The sequence below is a fragment of the Miniopterus natalensis genome, chromosome 14, assembly GCF_054644295.1.
Source record: "Miniopterus natalensis isolate mMinNat1 chromosome 14, mMinNat1.hap1, whole genome shotgun sequence".
Taxonomy (NCBI): domain Eukaryota; kingdom Metazoa; phylum Chordata; class Mammalia; order Chiroptera; family Miniopteridae; genus Miniopterus; species Miniopterus natalensis.
The window spans coordinates 51,813,579-51,831,767 of record NC_142094.1 but is presented as its reverse complement, the minus strand read 5'-3'; the positions used below and the strand labels follow the sequence as shown (position 1 = coordinate 51,831,767).

The following is an 18,189-nucleotide window of genomic DNA, read 5'->3' as shown; positions in this document are numbered from 1 at the left end:
GAACACTTATGAAAGATGTCCTTCAATGAAATCTTATTTCATTCAAGTAGGTGTCCAGCAATGACAGACACTAGCCTATCCTCTCAAAATTGGAATCCCAGTGACTGATTTTCCAAAGGAAGACACTCACCTCCACTCATGTAAGGGAATGAGGGGAGAGGGTTTTATGTTTTGGGTGTCCATGAAGTAATACAGTTTTCAGATAAACTATTAATTTGGCACTTTTCTCTCTAAAACCGCCTCCGTAAGATTTCCCTGGTTTGTAGGCGAAAATTTGGAAATAAACTTACTTAAGGTGAAGAAACGGATTGAAAAAGATTTAATTACTTGTCGCTTAGGTCCGCCCTGTAACTTAGACCGTTACCAGGGCTGGAGACAGAGGACTCAAGTAGCCCTTGGTTGGAACCATCTGTCGAGAAAATGTGGCATATGTCTGCTTTGTTTACTCAACAAGCGAGTGTAAACTGATACACTGAAGCAAAAACCCATGTTTGGTGCGACTGTGTGTGTGTGTGTGTGTGTGCGCGCGCGTGTGAGGTGGGGGTGCTTGGTGTGGGAATCAGTCTCCCCACCCCTGCCCCCGAGAACACAGGAGCCGAGGCCCTCGGGTGTCCTGAGCGGGGTGGGGTGGGGGGCGCAGACACTCTCGACAATGCCCTGCGCGCACTGGAGCCCGAGGGGCGCGCCCGGCTGCCGAGCGGTTGAATGGCGAGCCCCCTCCCCCGCCCTTACACCCCAGCCTCAAACCTCAACCAAAGCCCATGCCCTTTTCAATTAACCCCCCTCGATCAAAACGAGCGTTTCTTTTCTCTCCTCCGCAGCCCATTGTCTGGTGTGATGGGTTTGCAGATTTGACAGCTGGGCTCTCCCAGACTTGATTCAAACTCGGTTTCCCAGAGATATGAACTTGGACATCAGCAAGGATCCCAAATACCAGCCCTGAGCGACGTGACCGCCACCCGCCACTGCAGGCTGTTCCCCCAGACCCCTGTCTAGACCCAAATGTAGACTTGGGTGCCCCGGGCGCCCATGGGCGTGCCTGGAGGGGAGCATGTGTTCAGAGCTGGCTAAGGGGGGGGGGGTCAGCAGCTAGACAGAGGACGAGTGGTCCCAGGGGTTGGGGTGAAGGATTGTGTAAATATTGGGTTTTTAGATTTATTATTTTAAAATTTACTCTTGAAACAGCCAAAATGGAAGTCCGCGTATAAATGACCCAAAGCCCGGTCTGACGCGGTTAAAGGCACTGAGTTCCGCTTTTGTCTCCGTGCTCAGGCTCCAGGACAGAGGTGGAGAGACGCGTGCATGTGTGAGTGCGCGCGCGCTGGCGCGGACGAGTGGGTGGGTGCCCCGCGAGCCGGGCTCGGAGGGCCCGGGTCTGAGTGCGTCTCCAACGCGCCAAGTCTTGAGTCACAGCCGCGAGTGACGTGGGGAAAAAGTTTGTGTTGGGAATGGGGGTCTGGCTTGATTGCAGTAGGGCGGAAAAGTCCTCGTGCACAGTGCCCTTTTGTGTGTGTGTGTGAGAGAGAGAGGGAGAGAGAGGGAGAGAGGGAGAGAGGGAGAGAGAGGGAGAGAGAGGGAGAGAGAGGGGAGGCAGCGCTGGAGGCCGGCTGCGTAGCGCTGCGCGTCCTGCGCTTGCCGGGTGGGTCCCGGGTCCCACCGCGGGCGAGTGTGTTCTTCCGAGGCGTCCCAGAGGGCGAGTATCGAGTACCGGAGGGGGCGGGCAGCGTGCTGGGGTCCGGAGGGAGCAGGAGCAGGAGCAGACCGAGGGTCCCCTGGCAAAGAAACCTGGTCTCCGAGCCCGCTGTCCTTCGCGCAGCTCCGCGTAACCGCCAGCATCCCTAACCGGCATCTGAGCCCTAGGGGGCTCTGCTTGGAAACCGTCCTGGCCCAACCAGATCCTCTTGAGATCTCGAAGGTTACCGCATCCTTCTTCCTAGCGCAGATGACTGAGCCCGGAAAGGGAAGGAGGGGGCGGGGACACCCCCGTAAAATAAATAATAAATAAATAAACTGGCTCCTCGCCGCAGCTGGACACGGTTGGTGGAGTCCAGGTTGGTGGCATTTGGAGGGAGTTTTCTCATTCTATCGATTTAGGGATCTGTCGCCGCTCCCCCACGCCCCTCCTTCTCTCTGGCAGGCGCCCCTCAACTTTGGGGCCCGGGGGTGCGCGCGGGGCTGCACCTGCCCTGGCGCTCCGGGACTGCGGGCCGGCGCGCTCGCCCGGGCTGGTGGCCCTGATGCGCCCGAGTCCAGGGCTCTGGGCTCGTGTGTGTGCGAGGCGCGGACGCTGGGGAGGGAGCCGAGGCCGCGCGGCGGGTGGGGCGCACGGGCTGGGTTTCAGCTGGAGCCGGGAAGTCGGTTCCCCGTCGCCCGGCTGCCTCTGAAAGAAGGCGAACCGGGGAGGAGGGGATACGGCGATGGGGGGCAGCGATTGGCGGTTTGGGTGGGGAGGGCTGGCGGCGGAGCCAGCGAGCTGGCGCGAGGAGGGGGTGGCGAACTTCCCGGGAGAAGGGGCTCTTTCCGCGCCAGGGCTGGCGAGCGAGCCGCCGCCGCCGAGCTCCGACTCCGGGCAGCGGCCGGCTGGGCGCTCGGCGCTCGCAAAGTAACGCTGTTTATTTATTCGCTCGCCTTCAGCCTCTCGGGCTGGACCCGATAGACACCCCCTTGGACTTTGGGAGCCCGCGCCCGGCCTCTCCGGCCCCCTCCCCCTCTGTGGGTGCGGGAGGCTCCCGGGAATACGCGCACACGCCCCCCGCCCCCCTCCCGGCGCCCAGACACGGGTAGGGGTGGGCCCTCCCCCGGGCTCTGGAAAGTCCTCCAAGGCGGGAGCAGAGGAGGGCAGCGGGGCAGGGGAGGCTCCAGCGCTCTGGGCTCTCCTTTGAAAGCGCGCTCTCCCTTCCAGGTGGGGTCGGACCTGAACCCCTAGAAGCGGAACCGCCTCGCGTCCCCGCGCCAGCCGCCCTCCCGGAGCTGAGTCGCCGGCGGCGGTGGCGGCGGACGGACCCGGGGTTTGCTCGCGCGCTGGATGGAGCTGAACTTCGGGCGGCCAGAGCAGCGCGGCCGTCCGGGGATCGCTGCGCCCTGAGCCCCCTCGGCGAGACCCGGCGGCGCCCCGGGATTTTCTGGGGAGGTGGGGACCTGCCGCGCGCCGGCACCATGTTCCTGGCGACTCTGTACTTCGCGCTGCCGCTTCTGGGTAAGTCGAGGCTGCCGCTGGGTTTCTTAACGCTCCGGGTCTTTCGGAGGCGTCCCCGCGGCGCGGGGCGCGGTGGGTGTGGGAGGGCGAAGTTTCGTTTTGGGGAAGGGGATCCTGAATCTCCAGCACCCCGGGCCGGGGGGCGGTGTCGACGCGCAGTGGCCCGCAGCTTTCCGTGCTCGGCTTTTATTTTCGGCGGTGGCCCACGGCCTTCGCCTGGTGGGAACTAAAGGGGTGCGAAGCCCTCCAGCCTGGGACCCGGGACGTCGTGCGCGTCCCGGGGAGCTGGCGGAGGTGCGGCCGGCAGGTGGGGTGTCGGCGAGCACCGGGCCAGGAGACAAACTCGGCCGGGAAAACTTTTCCCGAGTAGCATCCCCGGTGCTCGGCGGGCCGCGGGCCAGGGCTCGCCCGCCGCGCGCCCCTCGCCCGGCCCGCCGCGCGCCCCCCTTCCGGCCTCAGGCGGAGCCGGGCCGAGCGAGCGGCTGGAGACGGAGCCCCCGCAGCTCGGCCCTGAGACTGCGGGGCCGGCCCGCGCGGTGGGCGGCGAGGACTCTGGGGCAAACCCCGAAAAGTCCGCAAAGCCTCGGAGCCTGGGGAGGGTGGGGTGGAGGAGCCCCAGGCGGCCCGAGGTCCCGGGGCGGGAAAACGGACCCGGGGGTGCAGCGGGGGCGGGCCCGCTCCCCGCGCAGGGCGCCCGGGACGCCTAGCGCCGCGCGCGCCCTCCCCGGGCGGCCCCGCGCCCCGCCGGACCACGCTCACCGCGCCCGCGCCCCCTCCCCCCCCAGACGTGCTGCTGTCGGCGGAGCTGAGCGGCGGGGACCGCCTGGACTGCGTGAAGGCCAGCGACCAGTGCCTGAAGGAGCAGAGCTGCAGCACCAAGTACCGCACGCTGAGGCAGTGCGTGGCGGGCAAGGAGACCAACTTCAGCCTGACGTCGGGCCTGGAGGCCAAGGACGAGTGTCGCAGCGCCATGGAGGCCCTCAAGCAGAAGGCGCTCTACAATTGCCGCTGCAAGCGGGGCATGAAGAAGGAAAAGAACTGCCTGCGCATCTACTGGAGCATGTACCAGAGCCTGCAGGGTACGCGCCCACCGGCCTCGGCCCCCCCCCCCCCCGCGCGCACCCTGGGGCCGGCTGACCTCATCTCCCACTCACTTCTTCCCAGCTGCAGAACGAGGACCTCTCATTGGCCCCCAGGGAGAGCAGCAGCAGCTGGTGTTTGCTGCCTCCCCAGCTGTATGGTTGGGGCCTGGTTGTTGGAAAACCCATAATGGGGCTGAGGGGGACACCCTGGGACTCCACTGACCTCTTTGAAACCTGGTCAGAGCATGGAGTAGGAGGAACCCACTGAAGGCCACCCCAGGAACTGCAGCTTCTCAGTAAGGAGAGCTGGCTTCCCAGAGTTCCTGATACAAAGACTGGCACTGCCTGCGCCTTGCCTGGGCTTGCCCCCTCTAGCCTGTCCTTCTGTCTGTTCTGACATAAGATAAAGAATTAAGCGTCAAAGGTCCAGTGGAATCTATTCTATCCTTACCTCCCTGATCAAAAGCTGATGTGGGAAAAACCATTTGTCATCTTCGATTAGCTGAGTCTTGAGCCAGGTGGTGTGGTTCAACCTTGGTTAAGACAGAAGTGGCTCAGAGAGGGGAAGGCCCCCTTGTCACAGCCATCCATTCTAATGGCTGTCTTTTTGGTCCCCGTGTGACAGGTGTGGCTCCTGTTGTAAATCTAGTACAAACATCCAGTGCCTTCATCTCCACTGAGACACACCTCAAAAATTTGTAATCGACACAATTGTCCTATCGGCTGCCAGGCACTTCCTCCAGACCCTGCTAATGAAAACCCATTTCAAAGACCTGACTGTTTAATAGCCAGGGTACCTGCAAAGGAATGAATGGGGGCCTCCTGTGAGTCACCTTTCTCCCATTGGCTCCTGGAGGCAGGCTGCGCACGTGATATCACTGGTTTCTTCCTCCCTGACTTCATTCCTTTGCAAAAATGGGAGAGTGTTCTGGCAAGATCAGGCTGGGCTGCTCTTCAGTGTTTTTATGGCACTCTGGGGAGAGCAGGGACAACAGAGGCAGAGGGAATGGAAAACAACCAGGGCCAAACAGGCGTTTGAAATCTTTGAAAGTTTCAGCATCTTTTTGTTACACAATCATAACATAACTAGAATTCAGATTCAGTAACAAAAACCACCTGAAATACGTCTGTGTTCCAGATCTGAGCCCAGTCTTCCTGTTGTTTTTAGGAAACGATCTGCTCGAAGATTCCCCATATGAGCCAGTAAACAGCAGATTGTCTGATATATTCCGGGTGGTCCCCTTCATACCAGGTAAGCAGATTTACACTTCCACGCCGGGGCCCTTCTCTGCTTGACATCCATTGGCTTGCGTTCTCTCTGGCTCTCAAATAGCGTAGAGGAAGGGAGTTGAATGGCGCAGTGTTTCTGGGAAATTAGAAGTAGGATGGTGCTCATGGAGAGGCAGAATGCCTCGAGCTGATTGTATGACTTGAAAGAAATTCTAAATGAAGTAATGTGGTGTGGTGGTTTCAAAGAGGTTGGAGGGAGGCGACTCGGTTGAATTTTTTCCCCCCCTCACATTAAAATATGATTGGCCAGCTCTTGTGAAGGGAGTGCCAGTTCTGTCTGTAGGTGGCAATAGTATTCTCTTCTCTACGTGCCATACACAGCACAGTGCCTCCCTGACACGAGATCTGTTTAAACGATGCCACCTCACGAGATGCCTGAAGATAATCTGTGATTGTTGAAGAATTTTGGATTTACTCGTCTGCCTCTGCTTTAAAAGATTAAGCTCTACCGTTTGTTTACAGTTCTTTTGTTTCTAACTTTTCCTGAGCAAGTGTGTGCACATGTAAGAGAATATATTACTGCCCCGGTGGCCCTTTTAAAAAATAACCTCGCTTCACAGTGGATTGTTTTGTCTGTCCTTGCAGTTTTACGTTTGGTTTGGAAATGAGCTTAGTTTTCGAATTAAGTTTGTCATAACATCTGCATGCAGACAACCGCATAAGTAATGAGCGAGGCAGTAATCTCTCTTAATGATGTACAGATTCCTCACTGATGTTGTCTTTATTTGTTTACGGCGAAGACATTTTCTCAAGTATATATAGCATCACAAATGATATGTCTTCAGTGGTTATACATGGTGGTTAATGTTGAATTTGATTCTGAGACGCTGGCTTGTTACTGGTGGGAGTGTTCTAGTGTCCTAAATATTTTATGTTTCCCCGCAGAAAGCCATAGAACCAAGGAAGTGTGTAAATATTGAGCTTGTGTGTGGGTGTATTATAGATACGTTTCTTCATTCACAAACATCCGCTGAGCACCTACTAGTCCCAGCCATTGGGGTTTTGGCAGTGAGCCAGACAGATGTTGTCCCCGTCCTCATGAATCTTAGAGGCACCAGCAACTGACATTTACCAAGCCCTTACTATACTATGCCAGACACTGTGTTAAAAGCTTCATGTCGTTAACTTATGTAATCATCAAGTGCTTCTTAGGTATTCTTATTTCCATTTCAGAGATGAGGCGGTTGAGGCAGTGTCATGTTAGGAAACCAGTCCAAGAATCACAAAACTCTTAAGTAGTGGAACCAGAATTAAAACCCAGATTTGTTTGATTACAAGATTGTGTAACGTCTGCCCCTAGCTACTCAGTGTGTGGGCCTCAGAGCAGCAGCATAGAATCACCTGGGAATGGTGAGTGGTGTGGAGTCTCAGGCTCCATCCCAGGCCTGCTGAATGAGAATTTGCGTTTCAAGATGATCTCTGGGCTGGGCGCTTCATACGCTCATGATGCTTGAGAAACACTCCTCTCTGTTATTCTATCTTCCTTTTGGTTTGGAGAAAAAGTGTGTGTGTGTGTGTGTGTGTGTTTTGGGATAAGATATAAGGGTACAAGTTTAATATCAGACATTCATACATTATCCTGAAGAATGCTGAAAATTTTCTCTCCAAACCCCTGCTAATGTTCCCTGTCGCCTTGGCCCAGCCAGGACAAGTGTATGTGACCATCTGGGCTCTCACGGGAGCGGGTCTCTAGGAGCTAGGATGGGGTAGCAGGAGTGAACTTGGCCTTCCTAGTGTTTTTGAAGGGCAGTGCGTTTTGCCTGCGGCCTGACCCTTGGATGCTTTACTCTTCAGTCTTTGTACTGATGCCTAGAAGGATATGGACCTTCCCATGGACAGTGAGAGGGAAGAAGTGGGCAAGGAGGAAGGGCCATTTGGGTTTTAATTTCAGAACTGCTATGTGACTTTAACAGACTTATTTCCCCTCTCCAGATCTCTTTCCTTGGTATAATGAGGCCATTGGATGAATAATCTCCTGTCCCGACAGTCCATGATTCTGAGGGAAGACCAAGGTCACCTCCAGAATGCTTCCACTGTGCTCTTGCATTGTCTTTTCAGTCCTTGTTTTTATGATACACTCCAAGGGGCTGGGTCATTCTCAGATCCCACAGGTTTGTCTGAATTTCTTTGATGAGTACTGGAAATTCTTCTCCCTGGCCCCAGTTTCACTACTTCATTTTCTGGATCCCTCCCTCAACCAGGTGCCTTTTCATAGCAAATGTGATCCTGAGCTTGTGAGACCTGTCCTGAGAGAACCCAGGAGTCATGACGAATTAATCAGAGCCAGGAAGCCCTTGTCTAGAGCTACATTTTATATCTCAAGGGCATTGGATTTAGGTTCCAGCACTAATGAGCTTTGACTTCTGACAGTGACTCTGTGCCTTAAGTGGGTACAGGAAAGCCAAATGGAGCCCTGAGAGAGTTTAAGTCACTGAATAATGCATATTACCAGCTTGGCATTGGTAGCATGGAGAAAGACAGAGGAGCAGGATGATAAATGTTGCTTTTCATGGGTTGAATCTGAGTTTCTAGAACATCTCTTCTGTCTTGAAACTCTCTCCGAGGAAACCGGGACAACTGGGCCTCTGCCTTTTGCAGATATGGCAGCAGCCAGTTTCCATATTTGGATTTCTCTGCCCAACGTGAAGAGAATGTTTATCCACATACATTAAGTGTGAGCTGAATCCTCTCACCGAACTAGACATGTTTGACGTTCTTGAGTTTCCATTTTCTTTCGACTCCTCAAAACCCGCAGACATCTTCGCCATTGTTTACTCGATCACCAGTTAAAAGACCATATTGAGGTCAAAGTAAGGTCGGATCTAAAAACTGTCATCTGTTCTGAAGCCTGAGCTGCGGAAGGGAAATGAGGCTGCCCAGTCAGGCGAGAGGGTGGGGGGACCACTCTTGTGGAGACTGGATAGCAGGAGCATTGGGCCTCTCGGCACTTTTTTTTTTTTTTTTTAATGTATATTTATTGATTTCAGAGAGAGGAGAGGAGAGGGAGAGAGAGAGAAACATCAATGATGAGAGTCGTCATTGATTGCCCGCCTCCTGCCCGCCCCCTACTGGGGATCGAGCTGGCAACCCTGGCATGTGCCCTGATGGGGAATCGAACCCTGATCTGGATCCTAGGTCCATGCTCAACCGCTGAGCCACGCTGGCTGGGCTCTTGGGCACTTTTAAGGGCTCCAGGAGGTGCTTGTACTATGGGTTGATGCCGGTGTAGTTTTGGGGGGTCTTGGACATGAAGAATCAGGCAGGGAGCTGGAGTGTGCAAAGGAAAAAGTGAGCCAGTGCAAGAGGATGTTGGAGGAGAGGAGAGCGCACAGAAAAGTGTCATGGGGGCCAGGAGGATGGAGCCACCCTGTGGTGTCTCCTGCAGCCACGACTCTCAGCTCTTTGACCTTCAGTCTGCCTGGTATTTTCTTTTTCACAGAAGTTCACGAGGCAGCAAGAAATAGTGATCTGAAAGGAAGATGAACTTGTTGGCAATGTATTTGGACTCTCTGGAGGGGGAGACAAAACAGAGAGATTTTGAAAGTCAGAGTCGGGTGCCAAGAAAAGCCTGAGGGTGGGGGATCAGAGGGGAACGGATATAAGCACCTTGACGGCAGCCAGAGGAAAAGAGGGCTCCAAGGTTCAAAAGTATTGATCGGGAGGTTGGACTTTGTAGAGAGGAATCAAGAGATGCCAGGCCTTCTTAGAATATAATTGAAGTCGGTGGAATTGCAAACAAGAACCAAGTGGCTAGATCGTGGGGGAAGAGTGATGTCAGGATCTGAACAGCCTACATCCGATTTGGTGGGAGACAAGCTGCCAGCTCTCTGGCCCTGTCATTGTTTCCTCCCAAGTCCCAGGAGTGGCTGAGACCTTCCCAGGGAGCCTGAGCCTCTTGAGAATGCTTCCCAAAAATGGTTTGCTCCAGGATGAGATGACTCTAAACTCTCTTTTAAACCTGGCTCCTTTTTCCCCCCTGCAGAATGCTGCTATGGATAATTAGCCATAGTTAGCATTTCTGTTATAGTGCATCATCATATTTATGTCACTATTAAAAAAAGTTTCTTAAAAATTTTGCATGTTGAAGGAGAGCCTCATAAGGTCATCTGGTGTCTGGTCAGGTCATGATGAGAGAGAAGCGTTTGTAAATACCAGCTGCTAGGGGTGGATAGTGGTCCTTTCCTTTCCACTCAGCTCTCTAAAACAGCTAATTATCTTGCTGGTTATCAACTCTGGCATATGGTAAACTCCTTAGCAGGCCAGCTTGGCCCCACCACCTCCTCTCCACTCCAGCTCACCGAGCAATCCATTCCCCGGGTACTTGTGTGCATTCACTTTCTTGTACCTTTGCTCATGGCCTTGCCTCTGTTTGGGAAGTCTCTATTAGTTCTTCAAGACCAAGATCAAATTTCATCTCTCAGGGCCATGCTGCAATTCTCCCTGACAGGCTCTTCCACTCAGGGCTCTTTCCTGCTGCCTTTTGCTCTGGTCTTTATGATAGCTGTTAATCACAGCATATGGGGAGGACTTATTTATGTGTCTGCCTTTCCCACTAGAAAGCCCAGGACTTGCACGTTACGCTGGGTGTCTTCTCAGCATGGAGCATCCTTCCTGGCCCTGAGCAGGCTTCCCATTAACCGTGAATATCAGAGAAGGGCCTAGTGTGACCCTCTGCTTTTACAGGATTGAAGCTCAGAGAGGGGAAACAGTTTGGTCAGGGCCACACTGCTTGAGGGTGGCCTCCAGGACTTCAGCCAGGACATGCCACTGCCATAGAGGAGGCCAGTGTTGCGTTCTTTCTGTTCTTTATACTCTCTGGACAAACCTTATCCATTCCTAGGACTTTGGCCACCACTCACACCCATGACTCAAGAGTCTTCCCTCCTATTCCAACCTCTCCTAAGCTCTAAACCAGTATTTCCAGCAGAATCCTGGATGACTCCATCTGGATTTATCTCACTCCAAACTCAGCACATCCACAGTGGATCTCATCATCTTTCATCATTTCTCCTTACACCCTTCCTTTCCCCAGTCTCCTGTCTTACACAGTGGCATTATCAGCCTAAGTGATCAGCTTTGGGGTCATCTCCACCCCCTCCACCATCCTCATGCCTTCAGCTGGACCCATCCCCAAGTCCTGCTGAAATTACCTGCTGTCTTGTGAATTGCTGTCCTCTCTCCATTCCCTTCGTAGCTCTCGCTTGAACTTTACACTGGCCTTACTGGCCTCCCTGTGTCTAGTTTCTCCCAGTTCCACCTGGCTTCTCATTGCCAGGTCTTATCTTGGCACCTTGGGGACTTGGCTTCCGTCTTCCTCCCTATATTCCTCTCTTTTAATGGGTCTGTCTTACCCCAGCCAACCTGTGTCCCAACGAGCGGGGTTGACCAGCTGCTGTCCCAACAGCGCTCCAGGCATCTTCTTGCCTTCACGGCTTTGCACGTGCTGTCCCTGGAGGAGGAACATGTGCTCTGGAGTCCCATCAGCCTGGCTACATCTTAGCTCTGCCACTCACTTTCGCTTGGGCAGGTCATTTACTGTGCCTCAGGCTCCTTGGATGTAAAATGTGATGTTGGTAATTCCTACCTTATAGGTTCTTGTGAATTAAAGGTGCAATATGTGAAACACCTAGAGTAATGCCTGAAACACTTCTGGTCCTTGATAAATCTCAGTCGTTTTTAATGCTGTGCCCAGGCCATGTTAGCTGTTGACTCCAAGACTGGAACTCTCTTCAGCAAATCATATACCCTGATCTTGGAACAATGGCTCAATGTCCTAAAAAGGACAGCAATCCTGAACCTTTAGGAAGGCTGCTCATAGACTACCTGGGCCAAGAAATGAAAAATCTACCCTCTATCTATTGGGCCTGGAGGAAAGTTCTGTCTCTTCCTAACTCAGGTTGAGTCTTTAGTCCCCTTTGCGGAAGGTCTCCCTTATTGCTGCTCGGAACCCCCTGTTCCTTTGGGACTCTTTCTCTCTGCTCTCTGGTCAGAGGCGAGTTTGCTGCATCCGGTGATCTCTGGGGTGGGAGCTCTTCCTGTGCTTAAGGATTCTTGTGATCAGCCTTCCCTTCTCACTTGACTGATTCCCATTCTCCTAACCTCTCCCCATAAATCTCCTCTCCAACGCCCCTTGGAGCAGGAAGAATTACTGCTCCCGGAGAAGGGCATGCTTACAGCTGGGAGATGCTTCCGTCTCCACGGGCTGTGCTAAGTACACTCACATTTCACTTTCACAGGCCACTACTTTGGGTTTTTATCCTGTCCGTCTTGGGCCCCTCGGCAATCGGTTTTTACTGTAAAACAATAAGATATTATAAACAGGCCCAAAAGGAAAATGAATTGAAATCGCCCACAGTGCCAGCTCCCAAAGATAATCACTGTAAACATGTTGATAGGAGCCTTTTAGATTTTTCCTATATATATATGTGTGTGTGTGTGTGTGTGTGTGTACATATATATACAAATACATTTTCTTTCTTTTTTTACAAAAATGGAGTCATAGTCCACACATAGACCTGAGGAAATCTGTGTCTTCTTGTGACACTGGCCAATTCCTAAAGGGAAATTTTATTATTATGGTTAACTGTCAACCTCAAGAAGGTGACTAAAGCAGCAGGCCTTCCCAGTATGTAGATCCTTATGGCCGAGGCCTCAATGCCCCGTGAAGGCTGGGAAGGTGGAGACAGTCAAGCATCTTGCATAGAGTGACTGTAGCCCCCTTACCAGAGAGGGGAGATAAAACACCAGTGAGCGACAAGTAATTGTGCAAGCTAAAGATCGTTACAAGGCTCAGAATTATTTATAGCCAGTACGTCTGTCCTCATGTCTTCTCCATAGTCCTCTGAAGCATTGCTTTCTGCCATCTCTTAATTTTCTGCTGTCGAAGCTTATTCTTTCCAAAGGATGGGCTTTTCTTTCTTTTTCCCCCCTCTGGGATACTGTACCGAATTCTCAAGAGAAAGTATCAACTCTGGATTGTTTGGTCCAAAGAGCACTGGTCCATGAGTCAGGCTTCCAGCTTTGCCTCTCACTAGCTGGGTGACCCTGGGCAAGTGTCTACCCCTCCTGAGAGGCATCTTTTTATTTAAAAAAAAAAAAAAAGCAGGGGACAAGAATCGTCCTCAACGTATTTTCCGTCTTTCTCTGAGAGCCTGCTTGTTGCATCGTGAATTATCCTGAGACTCACTATTTTCCTCCTAGCACTTTCTTCATATGGAAGAAACTTGGCATATGTAGTTATCGCGTTAATAACATTTATAAAGGATGGCTTGTTAAATACATACCTTACTCTGAACCGTAATTTATTTATAGCATCTCATTTCAATCCAGGGAAGAAGGTAAAATAAGGAAGGAAGGGAAGGACATGGGGACAAAGGGAAACTGAGACCAGGACAGAGGAAAGCGGAGCCAGGAGTGGGTTCAGTAGACAAAATGCAGGGCCTAAGATTTTATTTAAACAAATCAAGTGTTCAGAAGCGCCGTGTTAGTTTCACAGAGGGAAAAACAAAATCCCTGGGCTGTAGCTGCGGTGGGACTTTTGGGGGTCGTTGTAGTCCAATCCCCGTATTTGATAAGAAAACAGAGAGTTCCACACATTTCCAGGACAGTAGAACATAAATTGTCTAGGGCGGTGATGACAAGTAAAGCGAGGTGCGTGTTTGTTTTTAAGTTGATGTTTGAAACTCTCCATACCCCGGCATTTCCCCATTTCTCTTTTAAATTGCCCTCTACCCGTTCAGGTCTGTGGCCCTGTAGGATGCCACAGGACGTTTTTACGCAGTGAGGCTGAGAACCACAGCCGTGGACTTGACTTATGCACCGTTGTCCATTGTTTTGGAACTGTTTCTAAGGGTTCATTAATAAGTCTCTGTTTGGCAACAGAAACCAGTGGCTGGAACGTTAATTTTTCACATCCTTTGGCCCCCTTTGGACTTGCCTGCGAGGGAAACTGAGAAATTATTTGTTGCTTTAAGCCCGCCTTGCCCTCAGATTTAAAAAAAAATTTAATCCTTTATCTGGGATTTTTGTTAAAGAAGCTAACCACTTCCTGTAATTTAGAGACTCAACTAGCTGGGTCAGTGAGGAAAAGGAATGGGTGATTTGCATAAGAGGCTAATTTATTATACCCCCTGGGCATTTCTTTCATCTCTCTTTCCATTCTAATTAATGTTCTAAGAGGGCCTATCACCATATCAGAAATTGGGGGTGAAAGCAGCCGTTGCTAACCTTTATTCTTATTTTTTATCTCCTGTGATCTTTTAACCATTTTCACATCCAGGGACTCCTATGGACAGGGCTGGAGAGATTTCAGGGGTGTGCTGTTTCATGGTTCTATTCAAAGAGTAGGTTGTTGCAAAAATAAAAATGACTCAGGGTAGCTCTCCAACCACAGAGGGATTTGCAAAACCTGCAGAAGGATACAACTGTGGTGCAGAATTTTGTCTAAATTTGAGCCCTCTGGGCATGTATATAAACATGCACACACACAGACGTAGATACATTCGTCTATGTGCCTGCTCACGTGTGCGTGTATTTATAGTGTGTGTGAGTGTGGATGTCTATATTTTTTAACATTTTGCCTCAAAAAGGTCTTCCTTGTCACATGTTTCAGATGGCTCTGGCTGTGACAAAGGCAGTTGTGTGTGAGCGAGTGTGACACAGCTGAGCAAAGGCAAGGGAACAAGCAATTTCTTCGAAAATCAATTGCAATTTGCTCCCACTAAATTGGCCCGAGGTCCACCCCGTCCAAGCATTAGCATATGACAGACTTTTAATCATTTGGTCAAATGGCCTATTTTTGGTCAAACCACAGTTCCCTCTGGGACTCTGCTCCTCAGTCCCAGAGCTGTGTAATCTCCAAACCTGAGCTCCCTTTTGAGGAGAGGTCAGTGTAGGGAGAGGAAAACCCTTGGGAGCCCCTGCTGAGTGCCCTGCCCTGGGCAGCCTGTTCCTGGGCATTGTTTCCTTTTGGTCCCCAGCCATGACTAAAAGCTAGGAATCATCTCTGATTCCTGAGGAGGAAACCTGAGCTCAGAGAAGCTGAGTAACTTTCTCAGGGCCGCACAGCGGGTAAGCGGAAGAGTTCAGGTTCACATCTTGTTCCTGCATCTCCAAAGTCTGTGCTCTTTCTGCTGTTACAGGATGAAATTTTAAGCACAGACCTGGCTCTCTTACTAAGGAGGAGATATCGAGTCCCTTCCCTCCTATTCCCAGTTTCTTCTCCCCTGTCTTCCACCTAAATCACTGTTTGACAAAGCGCCCTTGGGGTTGAAATATGAGCCAATATCTATTATTTTAATATTTACCCTGCATTCTGGTGCGTTCCTAATTGACAGCTGAAATCTGGAACCTGCACATTATTAAATGCATCCCTGCAGAACTGCAGAAATATTAACCAAAGAAGCAATTTCTGGATTATATCTTTTCTCATTTCCGTGTGAGATGGAAGGCTCCTAAAGTAGAGCAAAATGCCTGGGGCCATTTTTTTGGTCGTGTTGTCATATAAATAGCATTATGCAGTGCTAAGGAAAGGAATACACAGTTTAGTTCCACTTTCAGGTGACCTGATGTGCTGTTCCTTGGTCCCCCCAAGCCGATGCCACGTCCCTTCCAGTCCCTCTGGATGGTCTCCGGAGCGCCACGCCAGCCGCTCCTCTGTTGCCCTTTGCACGTTGCCGTTTTGTGTACAGTTAATAATGTATGAAAATAAGTATTGATTACATTCTCTGCAGGAACAGACCGGCAGGTTTCCTAAAGCCCGTGTTTATGAAATGTTTCATCGATCCCTGTTATATGAGTTCAAATACACTCTTGAAGGAGATACCGGAGATCAGTGGGTTCCGGCGGGTCCTCCGTGGAACTCTGTTCTTTCCTTGCGTGCTTAGGACATGGCAGGTGGCACTTGAATGGGAAAAGGAGTGACCAGGCTGAAACCCTAAACATATTCCCGGCTGGCAATGAGGACACTGTCCATGAGACCTCAAGAGAAATAAAAGCGATGCTACAAAAGCTGTGAGAAGCCATGAGCCAGGTGTTCCGTAGGTAGTAACTTGTGGCAGCCTTGTTGAGTGGTTGGTACTCTTAGCCCTGTTTCATGGATCAGGAAACTGAGGCCCAAGTAAGGAACTTGTCCACAGGCACACAGGTAGGAATGGGAAGAGCACACTGTCATTCAGGAGCTCGGGCTGCAGAACCCAAGCTGTGCACCATTCACACGGACGTGACAGGAGAGAGGCCACGAGAGGTAGGTGCACAGACTGCATGGAGGATTAGCGAGCATTTTGCTGAGGGTCAGCGGGCGGTGGCAGTGTGGACAGTCGTGGCTCCCCACCTGCCTTTCTGCACTGCCCCGCCCCCACCCCCAGTGCTGCCCCCTGTTCTGGACTCAGGATGGGCTTCTGCTTTTCGACTTGGGGACAGTGGCTCAGGCCAGTGTGGGTGGATCCCCAGGGCGGCGCTGTCTTGGCCAGAAGGGATGGCCCTACCCACCCTCTCTGTGGACCTTTGGTCCCCTGACAGGTACTGGACTCGATGTATGGCTTGTTTCTTTATTAGTTTCTATATTCTATTTAATTCTTCTAGCTCCCCAGTCTTGTGTCTTGCCTGGGAGTTTTTCCGTCAAATTTTCGACTCTCTTCAGCACATTTGGCAGGAGAGCGTCTGAGTAAGAACCCCAAGCTTCTAAATGCGGGGAGTTGTCTTAATCGAAAGAGATGCCCGCTCACCCCGGGGCACGCTGGTGAGGGAGGGTGCAGGAGGGAGGCTCTTGGGACGCAGCCAGTAATTACCGCAGCCACAGAGCTGGCTCCTAAGGAGTCACTGAACCCTCTCTGTGTGCCCTGGAGCCCGGGTGTGTTTATGACATTGTTTTAATGACATGGTGGGGGTGGGGGCGGGAAGAGGTCTGCAGCTGATCTTGGGCAGGAACACACCCAGAGCCAGGCCACACTCCTACATCAAACCACCAGGCAGACCATCTGCGTTCATTCCAAAGATTGGGGTGAGGCCTGGGAAGGGCAGGGGATGAGGTCCTGATGGGCCCAGGAAATTGTGAAATACAGAAGAATCGTGGTAAAGAGCAAGTCTTGGGGGTTCAACACACCCAGATTTGAATTCCACATTCCAGCTGTGCGGCCATGGCTCAGAGTTGCTCTGTTCTAGGTCCTCAGTCTGTAAATGGGGTAATAATAGCACCCAATTCTGAAGGTTCCTGGAGGTAACACTTAGAAAGAGCACTTGAGAATGCTCAGTAAATGGTAGGTGAGTGACTGCCAGTCTCCTCCCTTTAAATAACCCCAATTCCTTCTTCCTCTGCTCCCAGCTCATTAGCATGAAATAGGAACAGTGGATTACTTGAGTGGATATAGGCCTCTTCTGCTGTGTGTGTGTGTGTGTGTGTGTGTGAGAGAGAGAGAGAGAGAGAGACAGAGAGAGAGAGAGAGACCGATAGCCACGCAGGAAATGACAATCACCAATGCAATTCAGTCCCAAACATCGATCATCTTCTCTAAAAATAACAGTAGTCGCATTATCTGAGAGCTTGCTCTGTGCCCGGCACTGTGCTGGTCCTGGGGAGGTGATGGAGCACCAGAAGAAAGCGGAGTGGAGTGAAGTGCCTCGGAGGGGGAGGGCAGGAGAAGAGACCCAGGGGACTTGGATGCCAGAAAGCAAGCTCTGGAAGGAGGTGCAGAGATTGGGCTGCAGGGATGTGGGGGGTGGATTCCAGGGGAACCCAGAAACTTTAGGGGAAAGGAAAGGTGTTCCCCCAGCTCAGAACATTAATGTTGGATGTGCTGGCCCTGTGTTGAGCAGCTGTGAGCATGGTGAAAACCTAGTGTTTTTCTTTCCTGATGATTCTCGAGGATGTTGTATTAAATTTTGTTTATAAAAAAAAAATGTTTGCAAACAAAGTAGAAACAGTCCAAGCATTGTTTTCTATTAGCAGTATAAGGTTCACTAACTTGGGGTATTTTTTCATTCTTGTCTTCCAAATTGTAATTTTAAAAGATGAAGCATTTCATATTCAGGAGTTTCCTTTGTCTGAAATAAATTATTCATTTCCACCCAGTTTCAGAAACAATGAACATAATACTTAATGCATCACAATTAAGCGGGTGTAGCTTCCTATAAAATTACGTTCTGTGCATTTGGGTGGCAAACAGAGCGGCATATCCTATATCTTGTCGACATTTCTTCCTCATAAGCAAAACAAAGAAATGGAGGCTCAGAAACGTGCTTTCTTCCCTCTCGTGGTGGAGGAGGGGTAGCTTCAGACCCAGCAGCCCTGTTTGTGACATTCCACAGCTGTTGGTGGCTGTGTCACTGCAGAGAAAGTGAGCTCACTGCTGCTAGATTGTGCATGGGGTCAGGTGAGGGTCAGAATTCTTGAGCACAACCCATTCTTCCCTGTCCCCGTTGGCGGGGTTTGAGATTCCTCTGGATCCTCTCTCAGAAGGGCTGTGTCTGGAAATGACTTCCTTTGGGGTTTGGTGGCAACTACTTCTTGAATTCCAGCTGGTTGGTCATAGGTACCTTTACCAAAGAGCTGGCCCTTGGAAATACCCTTCTTGGGATAAGATTGCCCCCTAGGAATATAGGCATAGCCAGTAAGGGTCGAGATTT

At 51.4% G+C, this 18,189-nt stretch overlaps 1 protein-coding gene across 3 annotated transcripts in view; it reads left to right on the top strand.

The window, feature by feature from the left end:
• The first annotated feature begins 1,617 nt into the window (after positions 1-1,617).
• The window catches only part of GFRA1 (GDNF family receptor alpha 1), a 168,577-nt gene continuing 152,005 nt past the window's right edge, over positions 1,618-18,189 (top strand). Inside the window, exons 1-4 of one of the 3 annotated variants that reach the window (XM_087823977.1) lie at positions 1,618-1,639; positions 2,903-3,196; positions 3,982-4,275; positions 5,447-5,530. In XM_087823977.1, coding sequence (XP_087680103.1) covers positions 3,157-3,196; positions 3,982-4,275; positions 5,447-5,530 — 418 coding nt within the window. In that variant the 5' untranslated portion in view covers positions 1,618-1,639; positions 2,903-3,156. Of the gene's footprint in view, positions 1,640-2,520; positions 2,603-2,681; positions 2,781-2,902; positions 3,197-3,981; positions 4,276-5,446; positions 5,531-18,189 lie in introns of those variants that run through there. The other 2 variants (XM_087823976.1, XM_087823975.1) reach the window with 2 other exon arrangements.